The sequence below is a fragment of the Pteropus alecto genome, unplaced genomic scaffold, assembly GCF_000325575.1.
Source record: "Pteropus alecto unplaced genomic scaffold, ASM32557v1 scaffold28, whole genome shotgun sequence".
Taxonomy (NCBI): Eukaryota; Metazoa; Chordata; class Mammalia; order Chiroptera; family Pteropodidae; genus Pteropus; species Pteropus alecto.
Window position 1 is genome coordinate 820289 of NW_006441063.1, and position 21055 is coordinate 841343.

The window sequence follows — 21055 nt, forward strand, 5'->3', positions numbered from 1 at the left end:
TTCATACTAATCCATATTATCAGTATTTCCCAAAGGGCTGAGCAAAAGACAATGGGGACTAACTACATAGAGAAAGCTTAATTTAAAAAAAAATAAAAAAAAGAATCCAAAACAATTTTGAATTTTGTCAGTTATACGTCAATAAAGCTGAAAAAGAAAATCCAAAACAAAATAATACAGAATCCCTTTAAGAGTAGTATGAAATTATTCCTCCCCATGTTAACAGACCGTTTGGATCATTTAAAGTTTTGTGGCACAGCAAAACTGTAACATTTAATTTTGAAAGTAACAAACCAACACACTTTTGGTGATCGAGGGTCTGGAGAACGAGCAAAGAGTTCATCTTCAGGCAACTGAACATTTGAGGAAACAGATTCACATGGACGTGTACCATTGTAGATGTGGAATTTGCAATGAGGATTTAAGGCCATGGAGAGAAGTTCTAGAAGTGGAAACCAATCTTGGGACAACTTGGCCACACATAGCTCCACTAGGCGATGAGTATTGTTGATAATACACCTCTGTTATATAAGGGGGAAAGGTGATTTATAAAATCAAAACACTGCAATTCCAAACAAATATTTTCCAATCTTAATATCTGAATGATCTATTTTTCCATATTGATCATTTAGATTATGTTTAATTTCACTAATATTGGGACCAAACTGATATATCAAAAAAGACAAATTAGTATATTCTTTATAATTTATATAGTACCAATTTTCAAAAACCATTTGCAATGACTTACAAAATGAAGAAGGCAATGCTCTATGTCCACAGACAAAATACAAATTACCATTGTTTTCTCTTTGGAATTTGTATACTAGAGGCAGCAACTCTAAAAAATATATCAATTATCCAGATGAAGCAGCTTTGCTAAGCCTCAATGCAGAAGTCTGATGCCACTTCCAAAGTTTCCATTTCCATACTTATTGTACATTTTCCTAGATTGAAGGCATTTGTAGAGAAGATAGAGAAGATGTATGTTTGCTTCTGCTAGTCACTTGGCAATACCACCAATTAGAGACCACTTTAAATTCTCCATTTGAGGACTTTTTTGTATCACAACTATCATTTGAATTCAGACTACAAAACTATTTGAATACAAGTTTGTGGTTTAAATTTTCCGATATTTTTTCTCCCTCTACCAGGTGCTAAGGTTGAGGTATGCAGGGTTTCCTGCTGTCTTTTTCTGTATGGTAAGTTAATTTTTCTGCATAACCCTTTGTGTCCCAGATTATTAGAGTCCTCACCTTGGGTGTATTTCTTCCTTAGTGGTACATAAAATGAGTGGTGCATCTCACAGTTGATAACGTATTTTCAATGAAATGTGGTGACGTGCCTAATGTTACAAGGCACTCTAGAAATCAAGAGACAGTTTTCTAATTCTAAATCTCATACTCATTCTAAATGATCATGCTTCCTTCAATAGAAATGATAATTTATAAAAAGTGTTTTAAAAGTTTCTCATTTTTAGACCCTTTAATTCAATGGGTCACATATATAACCAAATATACATATGGGTGTGTATGTGGGTATGTGTGTATAAATGAGAACATACTCACAGGTATGATTACGTAAATCTAATTTTTAAAAAGTCAAATGCAAGACTCACATGAATTTCAAACTTCCAGCCACTCACTGCCTCATCTGTAAGGATTTTAGTGAATGATATTGTCAACCCATCTCGAAAAAATCGCTGACATGCTTCACTTTTAACATCAAGGCCTAGAAAAGGGGAGAAAAATTAATGTAAACAAAATATATCTGCAGTTGTTTTACAATGTCCAATTATATAAAAAGTGAAAATTATAAACTAGTCACTGACAGCTAACAAATACAGACTAGCTTTGGTAAAAAACAGTGTTATTTATGTTAAGAGGTCAAAAAGGTAACTGATTCAGAAACGAAAACAATTTTCAAAAAAATAATAATCTTCAATGAATTTTAAAAATGTGGACGTGTATCAAGTACATTAAACCAAGTAATATAAAGATGAACTGAAAATATTTCAAATTATGACACTGGACCTTAAACACAAAATGGTTACCAGTACCATGTGATAGGGATCTAAATATTTCACAACTTTTTAGTGTCTGAGAGTAAACTTTAACCAGTGACATCTCATAACTATTTTCAAAATCTTATTTTGGTTGTAAATTATCCATTTGCCACAGATATCTTTATACTATTCAAGTGTTTTATCAAATAAGATAATTTGTATTGTCTTAGTTATTAGTCTCTTTCATGGTCTCAGCATTTATGCTTCTTTACATCTTTAACTTCATCTGATTTCAGAAAGGCAATAGTCATATGCCCCAAACAAAATCTTAACTCTTGTTAACAAAATGAAAAGCTATTCAATTTGCATATAAACTATTGTTTGACTTTAATTACATAAGAGATAACACTTCAACGCAGTACTGTATTTAAGAAAAATATAAACTTTCCCTAAAATGAACCAGAATCCCAGAAAAAGAAATATAGGGATGGAGGAGATACATGTCCAGTGAATGACAATATTTTATCTATCATTGTTAGGACCTAAAACATGCCTAGGACAAGTCTTCAAATATATGCTGAACTGATGAATTAATACGTAAATGAACATAAGAAATTTGAGCCATGGAAAATAATTGAAACCTGATAATGTATTCTAAGTTTTATTAGATTATTTAAGGTACTAAAAATATTCGTTTTTTTATGTTGTGACAGAAAGAAATCTAACTATGGGAGGTGAACACACAGTATAAACATATATATGCCCTACTGTTAAAGTGTATGACTGAAACTTATTGGATTTCGTTAACCAATGTCACCATAAAATAAATTAATAAAAAATCAAACAAAAATTAATTTTTATAATAATCTATTTCAATTGTGATAATGCTTGATAATTAGAACACATCCATGGCTATACTATGTCAGATACTGAAATGTCATTGCCATTTACTTTAATCTCCAATTCTTGAAAAATACAGAGAATATTACAACAGTAATCCTTTGTTAAGGAGAATCCAACTGCACCCTAAAGTAGACCAGTATTGAAAAAAATGATGAATTCTAACATTAAGCTTTAAATTCTAGACAACAGAACAAAAACACCAGATTCCTTTTCACTGATTAAAAAAAAAGACCCCATCTTTAAGTTTTTTTCTTTTGAGAAAAATTAAACCGTTTTTGTGCATTAAAAAAAAAAAAAAAAAACACGTAAGCTTTAAATATATGCATATACACAAAATTTTATGTATTAACTTCAGAGTTCACGAATACCCCTGAAGGCTGTCCAAAAAATATGAACCCTTGCTCTAGGTATATACCATAAGTCACAGCAATAAATCTTAGATGTTCTAGTCTAGAAATATATACTAAGTGTTTATAAGAGGAAAATAAGTCTTCAAAGATGAAGTGAAAGCACATCTAGTAACATACACTTACCTTTTTTACTAAGATCAATAGCAGCTTCTAAAAGTACTTCTAATTCCCCTTTCGGCAAAACTGGAACCACCCAACGAGGCCTAAGAATTTCAAAAATATAAAAAGATGTTTACTGGTTGCACACTAAAAGAAGCACTAATAAATGAGTTACTAATTATAATTATTTATCTCACCAAGAAAATATTAAATATTAATATTAAAATATTAAAACAATGTTGGCAGAATATCTGCTTTGTCAGACTAAGTGTCATCTGTTGTCTCTATAATGTTTTTAAGGAACTGTCAAACAAAAGATATAGCTATGAGAGAGGGAATAATAGAATATAAAATTACTATAATAACCAAATATCAATTAAATGGATAACCAATTGTTAGAGTTCATAAAAAAGTGCTCTTTCAGGATTCAGGTTAGAGGAGACATGATAAACCACTCAGTTGTCTTTAATTTCCTCACAAAGAAAAAAATTAGGTGGCAAATGGCTGATTTTTGTCTCAATTCATCATAACTCATCAACTTTTCCTGAAGGTTAAGAAAGAGCGGGTCTCCAAATATCTATGCTTCCACAGGTATCCTCCTCCCTCAAACAAGAGTGTAAGAAGCACCCAGGTGGTGCTTTCTCTGGTGCCAGTGGCAGTCCCAACCATCTAGGAGTCCATTCTTTACCTACTCCTTCTTCCTCACCACCACCCAACTTACACATGGCTCCAATAACTCCCATTCTGACAAAAAGTGCTCCATGACCACATAATCTATTAGAAACAAATGTATACCACCTTTGTCATTGTTTTTATTTACATAAAAAATATCATTTATATTTCTCTTCCTGAGGATTTGCTAATATGCAACTTTGTCCTCGAGTCTGCGTAAGAAGTACACTTACTAAGAATCACCAGAAAAATACAGAAAAGCAACAGAACAACCTTTTGCCATGATGTTTCTGCTAGAGAATGGTCAGGGACATTATTTTATGTGACTATAACTTACTGTATACCATTACTACAGGCATCTGCCAGAATCACATTTAATGTAGTTTTTCAAATATACTGTTAAAAACAATGAGTTAAATACATATTGATAAGAAAACTATTAAAGATGAAGTGAGGAAAGCAAGTTACAAAATGACATTATATTAAGAATCCCATATCTGTAGAAAAATCAATACATATGATAGTAAATGCAAAGATAATCCGGAAGACTATAATCTTGTTAGTAATTTTTGGTTGGGATGTGTGTGTGTAAGGAGAAAATTACATAAGACTTTCTCAACAAAATATTTGTTTAACAATGCATACATTATCATCAGAATTTAAAAATGCAAAGGGTTTCTACACCCCTGCCATTATATACATAATACTGTTAACTGATTTTTAGAAAGTGAATACAACAAAAATACTTAATAATAAGGCAAGTGCCTTAAGCCTGTTTTCCTTACTTTCCTTTTTGGAGTTTGGGGGATGTGTCACACACCTTCTTAGCACTCACTTGTTGAGCCCATGGCCTGGTGAAGACCACAGCCATGAGGGGTTCCCCAACGGTCTCTTCCCCTTATCTTCTTTAAATCATTTTCTTCCCTAGCATACAATTTCATTCTCTCAGTCTTCTCCCAACTAATGAGGCTGGAGGGGTCAGGTATGTTTGTATTACAAGTATGAAAATTCGTCCTCTGAACTGCCCCAAGATGAAGATCAAGAGAAACAAAACAGCTGAGAAGGTTAAATGCCTCAGACTAGTCCAGAGTTTACAAGGGGCAGGCTCTGAGGAACTCTATCTACTATGACCCGCTTTACCGCAGGGCCAAGCAAAAATTATCTAAGTTATCCAGTAACCTTAACAACCAACGTACCAATTAGAAAAAAATCTCCATAAACTCTCAAAAAAGTAAATCACACGTACGGTTCCAATTCAGAAACATACCAGCTAGGTTAGCAACATTAATCTGAAAACCTTATTGACATTATTACTCCCTTTCACTTTTAGAATCCAGTAAGAAGCATGGGTTACAAGTACTTGACAATGACTAAGGTGTTAAGGCTGTATAATGAGGCAGTGTGGTGGTTACTGTCATATTCCTATACAGTCTTTCTCTTTTTCCTATCCACTACTCACTATGCCGAGAAACTTAGTTACTTCTATGTACTACCCACATTAACATTAACAAAATCTACTCACCTGTTGATCATATCATCCAACTTTGCCAGGTCAGTATGTGGAAATGCAGGTTCCTCATCTTCAAGCTGTGGTGGAGCATCACCTTGACCTTGTTCATCTGGGGGAGTTGCCGGGGAATTTTCGTTGGAAGAATCAGGCGATGAAGTCTTAATTAAAAATTAAATATTCCAGATTTAGGGTTCTATAACATATGTACAACATCTAATAATTCGACCAACACAGATTAGAGGAAAATAATGTAAAATTTTTAAAGAAGATTTGATCACTGTAAGCTTATGTTTCAGGCAGTCTCTGTGCCACTACGCTTTAAAATAATTTCATTTAACAGCCTAAGGAAGTATTCTGCCATTCAATAAATTTTTTTTTTTTTAATGAGACAATAAGTAATTAGCCCAAGGTCACACACCTCTGACTCTGTGGTCAGGATTTGAATTCAGGTCTAATTGTAAAGTTTGTGTTCTTAAGAACAATGCGTATCGCTTCTCTGCTTACATTTCCCATCTTATAAGCCCTGTCATGATAGAAATTATTACACAAATAGGAAACCGCATTTTACATATTAAAGAGTTTCTGACTTGTAGCTTCTATTTTTTTAATTTGAAGGGGAAAATTATTTTACTCTGCAATTTCCTTAGTCTTAAACCATTATCCAATTATTAAAATTTCACGATTATGGATTCTAAATAAGTCATGTTATTTTCAACTAATATGGTTAATTTTATTTTGTCATTCTTCCTCTTTAGCAAGTTTTCTCTTTGCCTCCTACTTTAGCTGTGCATATTTACACTAAAATATGATAAATAAATTTTTATGACATTTAATTCTTAATTTAGAAAGATGGTGTTTTCACACTTTCAAATTAAAAGCAATATAAATTTTAAGCTGACTTTTATTCATCTGTTCTTGAATTTTCTATCCATTGTAGGTAGATGGCCCTTTGAAAGAGGGCCCCTCTCATTATTTTAGTACCTATTGAATAATTATATAAGCAAATGCTTATACTGAAGAGAGCTGAATATATCATTGTTCTACTTACAAAGTTTATATACGAACCCATAAAGCTAATTTGCAACTAAATGGTGAACTTTTATATTTAAGATGGTGAACACTGTGCATATGCTATAGAGGTGGATTCAAGGTAAAAGAATCTATAGTACAGAATTCAAGTGTGAGAAGCCAAATAGAAATATCTGCATTTGAAATATGTAACTTAGGAAGTCTGCTTTATGATCTTTTTAAAAGCCTTCTTTCCCTTGGTATGACAAGTATTATATATATGTTCATAAAAAATTTTAAAGACAAAAAAAAAAAAACACAATTAAAACACCTATAATATCACACGAACAGATAAGTACCAATAACATTTTACATTATTTCCTTGCAATCTTTGTTCTGTGAGCTCCCCCCAAAGTCCACTGTCTCTCTCTCTCTGTGTACACACACACACGTTGTGTGTATATGTATATATGTGTGTGTGCACGTGTATATATGTACATATGTATATATATATTTCAATAAAATTATGATTGTACCTGCTTAAGCCTGTGTCCTTTTCCATTCACCATTGAGTATTTCCCCACCTACCTCTTCTTTCTCACCAGAATCTTTTATAAAAATCAAGCAACATTTAGTATTCTGCAATATTTATTGCTAACATGAACAGAGCTGCAATAAATCTTTTTATATATAAATCTTTGTGTTCAACTTCAATTTTTCCTTAGGATAGGATCCTGGAAATAGAATTACTACAACACTACAAACTATTTCTTTTAGTGCTACTGATATATACATAATTATATATAGCCAAATTCCATTTCAGAAAGTTTGCATCATCCTAGCAACAGTACCCAAGAATGTTCACCCATAGTGCCTTTGCCAGGGCCTTTTCATTTATCAAGTTTTACTATATACTAGAGCCTAAAATTCTCTCCTGTGGGAACACCCTTTTTAAAAATATTATATGTTAAACTAAAAAAAAAAAAAACCCTGATTTTAGAAATTTCTCTTGCACCAATATGTAAAAAGCATATTCCAAAAGAAAGCCAAAAGTTGGGCAGTAATTAATGTTATAGTTGCCTCTTCTTGGTCCAACAGCGTCAAATCTTGTGAAATACTAAAATTCTAACATTAAAGAGTAGAGAATAAGAAAATGAAAATGTGAGAGACCACAGATATAAATCAGAAAAAAAGATAGCAAAGATACTGGAACTTTACTAGCTCCTGGTTTAAAAATAGAAATCTTTGGCATCCAACCTTTTGACTATGTTTAAAGAAACCCGAATACTGGCTAACCAATTTATGACATGAGAAAGATAACTTTTGATGTCCAAGATGTGTGACTATCACTTAAGTACTTTTATGTCTTAAAAGTAGGAACTGAAAGAAAAAGAAAGTCAACATATATTTATGGAAAAAAAAAAAAAATTAAAAACCTGACTTGCTCACTTCTCTAAAATAGCAGAGGGAGAAAAAGAAAGGGAGGAATAACATGCTCAAAGCTCTTTTCTATCACACTTGTAATAGAGAGACTATCTAATCTATTATAGCTGAACAATGTAGGAACTTATCCTCGAATGACAGATATACCTTACAATAACAATACTTTTGCCTAAAAACTTGTCCATACAGAATTCTACATAAGCATGTACCAATTGTAAGCAGCATGTCTGTGATTCACGTGCTTATCACAATTTTCATATGTTTGTCTCATTCAGTTTAATATTTCCCAATTTAAAACTGTATACATTAGAAAAGGCTGAAAACCAATTATCTAAACTCCCACTACAAGAAATGAGAAAAAGAACAGTAATCTAAATCCAAAAGAAGTAAAGGGAACAAAAATCTAAGGGTAAAAACATATAAGTAGGGAGGGGGGAGAGAATTAAAGCCAAAAATTGGTTTGAGGGAAGGTTTAATGAACTTGATAAATCCCTAAGAAAGAGTGATCAGAAGAGAGAATACAGATTAGCAGTATCCGAAATTAAAAAGCAGATATTACCACAGACCCCGACATTCAAAATGGACAAATTCCTTAAAGACACCAAACAAACAAACAAAAATCCAGATTTACCAAAGATAGACACAAAGACACACCCAGAAAATTCCCCTATTAAAAATCAAGTTGGATCTTGCAATCAAACCCTTTCCGCAAATAAAACCCCAGGCCAGATGGTTTCACACCAGTAAAATCTTCCAAATGATTAATGAAGAAATAACAGAAATCTTACACAAATTCATCCAGAAAATATAAAAAGAATATCACCCTATGAGTTTGGAGAACAGCATAAAATCTTGATATCAAAATCTATTTTTAGCTCTTTGCAAACATTATTTCACTTGATCCTCTTAACAACTTTGTCAAGTTGTTATATTCTTGTTACCTCCATTTTACAGATTAAAAGCTAAGGCTTAGAGGTTTTACATAATTAACCGAGTCATAAAGCTAATATGGTGCAAAGCTTAAATTTGAACACAAGCAACATGACTTGAATCCCTTCCCTTAACCATAAGGTTCCAGAATTGACACAGGGATTAAATACTTAATTTTAATGATGACTGAGAGTATAAGACACCAGAAAAAGATGGGCCACATACTCAAGTGTCACCATCTCCAATACTTGAGCTTTCTTGTTACTGTGTAAGACAGTAACATATTTACTTTTCTAAAATAAGTTTTATGGTTATTTCACAAATTATTCAGAACATGCTCCATTATTTAAGTATTCTATAGTATAGCGATCCCCAACTTTTTGGTACCAAAGACCGGTGCTCCTATGATAATCTAATGCCTGATGATCTAAGGTGGAGCTGAGGCAGTGATGCTAGCCCTGGGGAGAAGCTACAAATACAGATGAAGCTTCGCTTGCTCACCTGCCCGCTGCTCACCTCCTGTGTGATCCAGTTGCTACCACGGACCTATACCAGTCTGCAGCCCAGGAGCTGGGGATCCCTGCCATGCTTTAAGTAATATCTTAAACATCCTACCTGATTCTGTTGAGGAGGGGGCTGAGACTGTCCATCAGGAGCCTGGCCCTGGTTGTCATTCCCTCCTACTGGAGAGCCACGAGTCGTGGCTGTCATACTCGACACAGGGCAGATCTTTGCAATTTTGTCTGCTTATGTAGTTGTCTTGAGGAAAGAAATTATAGTCCACTTATAGAAGATGAAGTACCAGCATTTGTTAGTCTTAAAAAGCTCCAATTCAAGAATAAACCATCTTGCAGAGACCATTGCATAACCTACAAGTAGAAGAAAAAAGTACATTTGTTTTAGATATAAAAAACATGAATTAAGGAACTGTTCAAATTTAAACTAGTGAATCTTAGGAGAAGGTGGCTATATAAATGAGATGGCAACAAAGTGAAAAGCTAAAGTTTCATTAATACTATATTCAACTTAATGAACTAATAATGGTACATCACCTGTTATATCAAGAAGACATAAAGATACAGTCTTATATTTGTTTTCTCCTGGGATTCCAAAGACATCACACCAAGGTACTTAGTTGCCATTTTGATTCAATTATGGAATGGCAAAAACAACACCTGTCTTCAATTTGCTAATGCCTTAAATACACTGTAAAAAATGTGTATACTCAAGACATAAACTAAGGTAATAAAATCTGATTTTAAAGACATCTCAGGAAGGAGTGTACAACTAACATTCGTCACTGGTACTAGAGCATTATAAATGGTTTTTACACAAGCTTACAAGTGGTTTTAACAGAAACTTTAAACTTTGGGGAAGTTTTTCTTTGGAGAGGGTTCAAACTATATACTACCTACTACTACTACTCCAATACAACCAAATTTGTAAAGTGACCCTGACTTCACTTTTGGCAAGGTTTTGGCCACAAGCACTTCCATCGCTATGACGAGGCTACAGATCCCAACTGTTTAACAATGGAATTCTTCTTTGCTACCTGACAAAGGAATATAGGGGAATGCCACCAAACCCTCAATTCTATATTCATTAGACCAATAGGCCTCATTCTTAGCTGCACAGTAAAATCATCTGAGGTGCTTTAAAACAAACCAATGTCCAAACCCCATTCCCGACTGAATGAATTACAATATATGTGAGTGAAGCCTAGGTATTAGTACTTTTCAAAAAACTTCCTCACTGTGATTGATTCTAATGTTTCACAAGATTGAGAACTTTAGCTCACTGGTTATATGTATGTATTTTGTTATACATAAGGTAAACACACTTCCCATTTACTTCAGAACAGTCCAATATTCACCTCCTAACAAGATTTTGTTTCACTTGTCAATTGGCATAAAAAGTTTAAGACTGATAATATCAAATACCGATGAGGTTAAAAACAGACAGAAGTAGCATAATATATTGCCAGGAGTAGGACAAGTTGGGGAGAGCGAACCCCGAGGCACGCCAAAATTAAAATGGTATTTTAAAGGTACATCTTTACAGTTTACATAGAATTTGTGGCATTTCTATAAATCAGAAAACCAAGGCTCTAAGAAATGATTTGACCAAAGCACAGGTAGAAAGTTAACAACTCTTGAATTAATTCTATCACCCTGTCCACTAAACCAGTAGTATCTCTCAAAGTCTTTCCAGGAAACAACCCAAGGGCAAATAGATAAACAAAATACAGTATATACATACAATGGAATATTATTTAGCATTAAAAAGGAAGGAAATTCTGGCATATGCTACAACACGGATGAACCTTGAGGACATTATACTAAGTGAAATAAACCAGTGTCAAAGAGATACTCTACGATTCCACTTATATGAAGTACCTATAGAGACAAAGTAAAAAGGTGGTTACCTGGGGCTGGGGGAAAGTGGGGAATGGGGACTTATTGTTTAAGGGGTACAGTTTCAGTTTGGGAAGATGAAAAAGTTCTGGAGATGGATGGTGGTGTGGTTGTGCAACGATGTGAATGTACTTAATGCCACCGGAACGGTACATTTAATGTTAAAATGGTAAATTTTGTTATATTTCCCCATGATCAAATCTATCAATCTATATACAGATAGGTATATATAGAGAACTGACTGTTCTCTTGCTTTGCAGTACTTTAATGTTTCAAGATCATTTGAGTTAAAATATTTTAAAATTAGATGTGTTTTGTTTATGCTCAACATTCTTCCATTTATATGTATTCCCAAAACCTCCACCTATAGACAAATCAAAAGTCAAGGGATAAATTATTCTAGACAAAAGTATTCTGTGGATAACTAAGGGACTATCCCTATAAACAAAATAACTTTCAGGTACATGTAAAGGTGGCAGTGTGTAACCCCTCATCTAAATAAAATACCTTTCTTTCAAACCACAGAACTAAATCATTTCGTATTCCACTGGCAAAGCTTCAAGCTGCTTACCATCCCTCTCTCTGTCTCATCTGTCTCTTGGTTTCTTAGTTTCTTCTACCTGTCAAGTTCTCTCCATTTCTAGATTTCCAGTACTTACTAAGAAGGTATATCAGGTCTCGACACAGCATACTCTGTTCTATTCTATTTTGAACAGCCATCTCTCTATCACCACATAAAAACTGAATTTCTTTTCCTCCATATGCTAGGTTGAGAGATTAAGAGTAAGAAATAGGTATGGAGCAATCAAAAATAATTTCTGGACTCAAACATAATTCTTGTTCAAAATCCCACCCTCTGCTGCTCACAAGCTGCCTATCTTAAAGGTAACAATCACTATCACAATTTTTCCAGTTCTTTAAAACTGAGATGCTACCCAGAAAAATGCCATGAGAATTATTTTAATAAAGGTGTTTCACGAATACTAAGCACACAGTAATTTTCAAAAAATAGAATTTTCTTTTCCCTTTTTATACTGTACTGTGCAGGGTTCTTGAATATTTGAGGAAAGAACTTGAATATTTTAAGATATAATTTGGAAAGGTCTGAATGGAAAAAAATTATCAAAGATATGCCACAACTAAGTTATCAAGAATACCACTACTACAGTTCTTAACAAATTCCATTTAATCCAAGTGGAGGAAACAAACTAGATTCCCAAGTGAGAATCACTCTTCTTTACTTGATTTAAAGCAGTCTCAAGGCTCTCATAGGAGCTTGTTCTCCAAGTCACAGGAATTTAGGGACACCTAGCAGGGCTAGAACAAGCTTTCTATTAAGTCAAAGCAGCAGTATCTTACATGCAGAACTAAAATACTCAATAATTATTCAAACCATGTAAAATTGGACACAAATGACAACAACTTCCTATAGGAACACACGAATTCAACAAGTCACAGTGTGAAAATTTACTGTATGAAGTTAAGTTTTACATAAAGCTTAAAAGTGTTATTTTTAGAAAAACAACATTACTAACAGTCACTATTCTCCCCCTCGTCCCCTTCATTCACATTTTACTGGAACACATCTTAGCTTTCTGCAATACAAAATGTAAACAAAATGGCAATATTAGATTGACTTTAGAACACACACAGCATTTTTCCACATTCAAACTTAGCATCTCGACATCGTCCAAGATGGGAAAAGCCATGACCTTTACCTGAATAAAGGTTGGCATTATGTTCTTTTAAATAACCTAAGTACGCGCTAAAAGCAGCAAACCATTTATACTTAAACTTTGCAGAAATGAATTTCTCTAGCAGCTTTCAAGTTGGAGGTTGTTAATACTGGAGAAACCCTAAGGACAAAGAATGGTCTTTCTCTACCCAGTCATTATTCCCATCTCTGCTCAATTGTTCCCTATATTCTAGAATCTCTCTTTTAATACAACACACTGAAACCTTCCACAATTCTGTATATATGATACTAGCATACTTACAGTTCCCTCTCTTTGTAAATTTTCTTTTGATTAAAAAAAAATATATATGTTTAAATAAAAACTCAAAGCTGAATCAAGAAATATGTGCTGAGCATCTACAATGGGCCACATTTTAAGCATAAGGGAATATGACAGTGCATAGCAGGCAAATCTCCCTGCTCTTATGGAACTAACATTACAGATTGAGGATAGAGACAATAAGCAATCGACAGCAAGTCCAACACTCCAACAAATTATTTCTTTTACTGGACATCAAAATGAGTTGAGTTTCTTAGAAAACAATCTGATAGACCATCCTTAAAATCATCCATAGAAATTAACTTGTGAATTTTACCTATTCTGGTTTTACATACTAAAATCAAAAGGCAAAATTACTGATTTTTCTTCTTTTCTATTAATGCACTTTCTATGTCTCACATCCATTAACCCTTGTTTTCCCCTTCTTAAAATACTTGACTCAAAAGAGGTGAGAGAAGCGAGCTATAAAATACAAGCTGTGCTTAATCTTTACCAGACACTAGATCACTACTTCTCTACTAATGACAAAATTTAAACTTTAATTATAACTTAGACAATTATTTTGTAATTAATACACTAGCAGATAGAACTTAAATTATGCTGATTTAAAATTTTAATGTGAAATGTATAAAGATTCTACCTTTATTGTAATCCAATATGAAGCATCTTTTTAAGTACTAAGCTTCATTTCAAAATAACTACCATTTGAGTATGAAAATATTTTTAAGCCACTAATACTTAGACATTTTTGAATTTTTAATTGTAATTTCTATTGTTATGACAGATTCATATGCTAAAAAGGCAGTTTTTACGCACTGTTGTACAAAAGGAAAGTATCTTATCCTATATGATAGTTTTTCTACCACAACATGAGAAATGACACATACAAAGTATTGCAGGTTTGACACACTTCATGGACACACAGAGAAACTGCTCAAATCCCAAAACTGTATTAAGCAGAACACAAAGATAACAAAAAATAGTTATGTGTAGACATTCTGCTTGGTATCTGGACTTCTAGGTTTCTTTTTTCTAATCCCTTCTAAGAAAACGCATTGAAATATGAGGGGGAAATAATTACTGGGGGATAATCCTGACTCTAAATTTTAGATAACCTCATTTGCAAACATTGCTATTGTATTTAACTATTTAACAATTTATTTTCACTTGTGACACACTCACAATCAATTATATTCAGAGACTACGATCCATAACCACTCTAGCAAGGCAAAATAGGTTTCAGTATTTATACTCTTCAAAAAATTTTGTGGACTTGCTGGTCCATTTCATTCAGTTTCCCTGTGGCTCTACGATTCTGCATCAAATTACAATGTGTGGAGTTTTTTCCCCACACCAAGCAAATTCTCTGCAACACCAGCTGAGTTTCCTACAATTCAACTCAATTCTGACACTATCTGCTTGGATGGAGATAGCATCAGATCCCACAGGTTAAGGGCTCAGTCCCACAAGACTGTCACCTGTGCTTCTTACTAGCTATAGATTGGAGGTTTCAAGGTTTAATTTGCTAGAACGAGTCACAAAACTCAGAAACATTTGCTTACTAGATCATTGGTTTATTATAAAAGGATATAGCTCAGAAATAGCCAAATGGAAGAAATGCATAGGGCAAGATATGGGGAAAAGGCAAGGAACTTCCAAGCCCTCTCCAAGAGGGCCACTCTCCCCAAATCTCCACGAGTTCACCATCCTGGAAGCTATCTGAACTCTATCCTTCTGGGTTTTTATAGAGGCTTCATTACATACACACAACTAATTGGATCGTAAGTCACTGACAATTTAACTTAATGTCCAGCCCTTCTCCTCTCCCCAGAGGAGGCAAGAGGTGAGGGAGGGGCAGGACCGAAAGTACCAACCCTTCAATCACATGGTCAGTACCCCACCCTTAACCTTCCACTCCACTAATTAACATAATAAAAGACATCTTCAAGGCTCTCCACACTTGGGATGATTCCAAGGGTTTTAAAAGCTGTGCCAGGGAACTAGGATGAAGAACAAATATATTCGTATTATAAATCACAGCATCACAGGCTCCTTTCCAGTTCCATCTTAATTTATACATTACTCTAGAAAAGTTATGAGCGCTTATGTATCAGGCACACTAGTAGGTGCTTTATTTGTATAACTTCATTTAATCATCAGGATACCTATCCCATGGCTATCAGTACAATTTAACAGAAACTGAAAGACCAAGTACATGAGCCTGTCCAAGATGGCAGGTGGCCTCTGTTAAGACTCCAAAGCTGTTGTTGACTCTTCCATTATACCCATGAAGATTCACCATAGCTCCCAAGACAATGATCTTTCTAAATTCACAGGGGAAGAATTAATTAAGAGGGAAAAAACGGGGGACGAAGATTAAGAGACTGTTCTTTCTCTTAAAAGCATGCTTACTGTCAAGCTTGCAACCATCCCTTCAATCATGTTTTACCTTTTTACATTAGAAATGATCACTGAGTCTTATTAAAATGCAAACCATATCATGTCGTAGCCCTGCTTAAAAATCTTCAAAGACCAGGATAAAGACCAAAATACTTCTCTAATGGTCTAAAGCTCCTCAAACACCCAACTCCAGTCTCAATTTGCAACTACCCCACTTGTTTTAAGTCCTGTTCAACTTGTCTTCTCCTTGTTCCTTCAAAATGTACTCCCCTCATGCTGCCTTACTCTGGGGCCTCTGCACAAGCAGTCTTAGTTTTTCCCACACTGATTCATCAGTTCTCAAATCTGACAGACTCCATCAAGTACAGCAGGTCCTCGAATAACCTCACCATCATTTCCTTTTAACACTGATGATGATATAAACTCTTCTTTATGTCAATTAGCCTATGGTAAAACTGGGTTTCATTATATGTCATTTCACTTAAAGTCACAGAACCTAGCAATGACATTAAGTGAGGACTTACTGTATGTACTCTTGAGGCTCTCAGAGTCAGCTGTACCTTTCTTTCATAGCATCTGTTTGATGATCTCTATGCCTACCAAAAAATTAAAGCTCTGTAAGGACAGAAGCTGTATGAACTCTGTTCATCACTGAATCCCAAGGATTCACTGGCACACAAAAGGTAGGTGCTCAAAACTAAAATGGGGGAGGGGGACAGGGAGAGTAGTAAAAACAAAGTCAAATCCTCTCCCTTTTCATCTCCAACAATTCCTCTTTTATGATGTGTCCAATGTTATCTTTTCCACTCCCACTCCTACACTCTAGGCTAGACTCCAATTTTAAACATCCTGGCTGGTCTCCACACTACCAATCTCTTTAGTATGTTAATACTAAATTAATCTCCCAACACTTTCAAATCTCTGAAACAGTTACTGGCTTACTCCTTACTCCTCTCCACCTTTTACATAAGAACTGTTATTCAAGGTCATTCACAATCAGCCCTAACTTATTTTTCCAATGTCACCTCTCAACCCCTTCCCCAATTTCAATACTATCAGAGCCAGGCTGACATACCTCAAATTTTAAATAAAAATTTTCTTATTAATAGTGATTAAAATAGCTAACATTTGAGTGTTTGTGTCACACACTATTCCAAGTAAATTATATGTATAAATTTATTTAATCCTCAGAACAAGCCTATTGTTAGGCCACTTGGGAGTAAAGAAACTGGGGCAGAGTGAATAAGCAAAGTGGAAGAGTCAGGATTCTAATCTAGACAGTACTAGCTCCAGGGGTCTACAGTTTTAACCGCCATCCCATACATCAATAATGCTGGAAGATAAAGAAAAAATTACCATTAATCTCACCATATCCCCACCTCCAAGATATAGTCTATCATTTTTAAAGCAGAAACATATTTTATGAAACTGGACTTTTCACTTAATTTTCATTTTCTCATGTTAAGTATTCTGTGTCATCATTAATGGCTACAATCCAGGCTTTTCTTCTGAAACACAAGAGTTGTATTCCTAAGAAATAGGCATAATCCAAAACCATGTTATAAAAACTATTGTTCAATGATGAGATGAGATTTCGCATTACGGAGTTTGAAATGAAACAAGTTATTTTCAATAGCTGAGTCCACTGCTCTAAATCTAAGTATTCCTAAACAGTGTTAAAATGTAGCCTTTGCTCAAGAGTAATGGCCTATCTTCTCTTAGTTCTACCAGGACTGCCATTATCATTAGCACAGAACTCATCATTGTTATTAAACATTAGGATAAATTAACCAAAACCAGTCAAAGCAGCTATATTAAGTACGACTCCCCTACCCCAGTGTGATGCTAGTTCACAACCAAACACTAACAGGCTAATGCAAATGAAGGTATTTAATTAATCTTTGTTAAATTCAAATATTATTACTTGAGCTAAATGCTCATTATTCTATTATCACCACTATTAAATATCCCCTCCAATTTGTCACTACCATCAGTATTTATAGCCACTGCTACTTCCTATAGATAACTTCCCTACAAGTTGCCACAAAAGAACTGCATACTGCATTCTAAATTCTTTGTGACAGCAGAAATTTATTCATTTAGGAATGCTTGGTAAACACTCTTATTCAAAATTCCTCCATACTAAGTGTCTGTCAAGTCATAGGTACACAATTAGGATATTGGAAGCTTTTATATATCCATATAAAATGAATTCCAGCATTCTTCCCAAGGCATTTTCAACCATGAACTTTTAAGTGGCTGTAGGCAATGAGTAATTTTAAGTTAAAAACGACTTCTACAATGATGGCATCAGAAGCTCTGTGGACACTCTACAAAATGAAACAATCATTAACTGGTGAAAATTATTTTTAAAAATGCAGTCTTTAAAACATTTAAAAAACATTTTAAACAAAGTGTACTAAGGGTATTTAGTAAATGAAGAAAACACTCATTCAAGAATATCTACTATATCTCAGTAAGAATAGAGTCTGTGGCATTCCGAGCCAGCTCAGCAGGACAGATACTCCATTCCAGATTGGTGCAGCCAGAAACACAGGACTCTCTCCCCGCAAGCTCCTAGTCAAGGTATTTCTCCAAGAGGAGAAGGCAGCTAGCTTACTGCATTATCCCCAAGTTTGATTTGCAGAAGATCTACTACTGCAGGCAAGAGCAGCTGAGAGATCTGGGGTCTCCTTTTCTTCTATCCAGGCCCTAACTACAGAGCAGAAGCTGGACCCAAGTTCAGTAGGGAAGAATAATGCAGTCCTAATGACCTTTGTTCTATCTCATTCTAGGGCCAAGGTTCCACGCCAGGAGACAAGCTAAGACCAGAGACTGTAGCTCCCACCCAGCACTCTGCTCAAGTGCACACCCGAAACTTACTGGATTGCGTTAACCCATGTCACACACGCCTCCCCCCCCACCAAAAAAAGAAAAGAAGTTGAGTGATGCCTAGAGAAGTAGATCATTGTTCCACCCCCCCGTTCTGAATCAATGGTGTAAAGGTGTTGCTCAGGGTGGGTAGGTTCTCTCAAAGTGAACTGACTTATTTGAAACAGTACAGGGAAAATTCAAGCCTGAGGGTGCATTAGAAAACAATGGAGACAGAGGCAATAAGCAATGAAGAGACTGGCTGTTCCATGAGAGCAACAAGCTAAACTTTAAACCAGCTAACAGAACCATGTAAAGAGACAGACAACTAAGAAGAACCCCCACACCAAGTCAGAACAAACCTCAGAGACTGACCTCAAAGATTACCCCCTGGAAAACAGAAAAATTGAACTGAAACAGACTGAGGGGCAATTAAATCCCAGGGCTTCACCTAAAACCACAGAGCCACCAGCCAACAATTAGTGGAGACTAGCATTTCCATGTGATTCCAACAGAGGCTGACAGCTTAATAGTTATCACCAAAAAACATACAAAGAAAGCCTCACTATAAAACCACTTTCATCCCAAGGTAACTGTGTGCATAACCAAGACTGTGCCCCTCTGAAAAGCAAAATCATGGAGAAAATAGACTTCATTAAAGTAGTCCATCCAGTCATTAGACAAATAATCAAGCAAATAACAAGGAGCCCTGGGGATGAGTAGTAGGGAAATCAGTACTTAAAGTTGCTTAAGTTATATGAAAGGTCCAGTTTTCACCCCGAAATATTACAAGATGGGGGAACAAGCCAGGAAATTGTGGTGTATACAAAGGAGGGGAAAAAAGCAAGCAAAAGAAACCATCTTTGAGAGGGTCCACATGTCAGACAGCAGAGTTCAAAACAGCTATTTTGGGTATGTCCAAAGAACTAAAAACAACTATGCTTAAAAGAAGTAAAGGAAAATACGACGCCAAAGTTTAAACAGACTATCAATAAAGAGATGCTGGAAATTAATGAAACCACCAAATGAAAATTCTGGAGTCAGAAAATACAGTAACTGAAATGAAAAATTCGCTGAAGTGGTTCAACAGATATAAGCTTTGAGAACAACCAATCAACAAACTAAAAGACAGATGAACAGATTAAGCAATTTGAAGAACAGAGAGGTTAAAAAAAAGAGAATTTCAGAGAAACATGGGACATGATTAAGCAAACCGTCATATACATAATGAAGCGGCAGAAAAACAAAATAAAAAATAAAACAAAAAATATATTTGAAGAAACTATGGCCCAAATTCAAAGAAAAACATTATCTGCATATCCAAGAGTCTCAATGAACTCAAAGCAGGATAAATACAGACTAGAATGAGAAACATCTTAATCAAAATGTCAAAAGCAAATAAAATAAAATAAATATATAATATAAAAGCAAATACAAAGAGAATCTTGAAAGCATTCTCCAGGACAGACCACATGCTAGGCTGTAAATTAAGTCTCAATAAATTCAAAAGCTTGAAAGTTATGTCTTTTAACAGTGGAATAAAGTAAGAATTCAACTGAAGGAAATTTTGGAAATTCATAAATATATGGAAATTAAATAACTTATTTTAGCACAGTAATCATATTCAAACCACTTACTAGTTCCTCAGTTGGTTTTCTTGATATAAAATCCTGCCATCCACAAATAAAAATTCGGAATTGTCCTTAAAGACAAAATAAAACTAAGGCAAGATCATGTCCCTGAAATACACTATAACACTTTTTCTTTTTTATAAACGTGTATGTAAAATGCAAGTTTAGGTACACAAAAAAATGAGACTAAAATAGCACATCTATGTACTCAGCTCCATAGCACTTACCTTAATAAATAAAACATTACAAAAGTTCTCACAAAACACTATCTTTTAAATTATGCAGCCAATGCCAACAGGCATCCAAACAAATACATCTAAAACATCAAATGAAAACTTAGCCTTAAAACATCAATACTCAGTAAATACAATCTAGATTTATTTCAAATCAACAATATGAAGAGATGGAGAGAAAGGAGAGAAATTAGGAGAACAGTATGGAATAAAAGCAGAAAAAGAACCAAAAAGGAAGTGAAAAACAATGGGTCAGGGGTGACACATAAATAACAGTTAACATTTATTGAGTACTTACCATGTGCCAGGTATCATTTAAAGCATTTTGACTTATTAACTTACTTATTACTCATAATAATCCTAAGAGGTAAATACTCATTATCACAATTTTACAGATTGGAAATGCTGAGGTACACAGAGGTAATCTGACTCGGCGAACACGCAGTGTAAATATATATATTTACCATTATATATATTAAATATATATAACCTTACCGTTAAAAAAAAAAATAAA

General features: G+C 34.5%; 1 protein-coding gene across 7 annotated transcripts in view; it reads right to left on the reverse strand.

Annotated features, from left to right (window-relative positions):
- The window catches only part of USP9X (ubiquitin specific peptidase 9 X-linked), a 118030-nt gene that overhangs the window by 75049 nt on the left and 21926 nt on the right, over positions 1–21055 (reverse strand). For all 7 annotated transcript variants that reach the window (XM_025051335.1, XM_025051332.1, XM_025051333.1 and 4 more), the window contains 5 exons: positions 9593–9846; positions 5609–5754; positions 3439–3518; positions 1616–1728; positions 303–521 (listed from right to left, as the gene is read on the reverse strand). In XM_025051335.1, the coding sequence (XP_024907103.1) occupies positions 303–521; positions 1616–1728; positions 3439–3518; positions 5609–5754; positions 9593–9688 (654 nt within the window). In that variant the 5' untranslated portion in view covers positions 9689–9846. The remainder of the gene's footprint in view (positions 1–302; positions 522–1615; positions 1729–3438; positions 3519–5608; positions 5755–9592; positions 9847–21055) is intronic.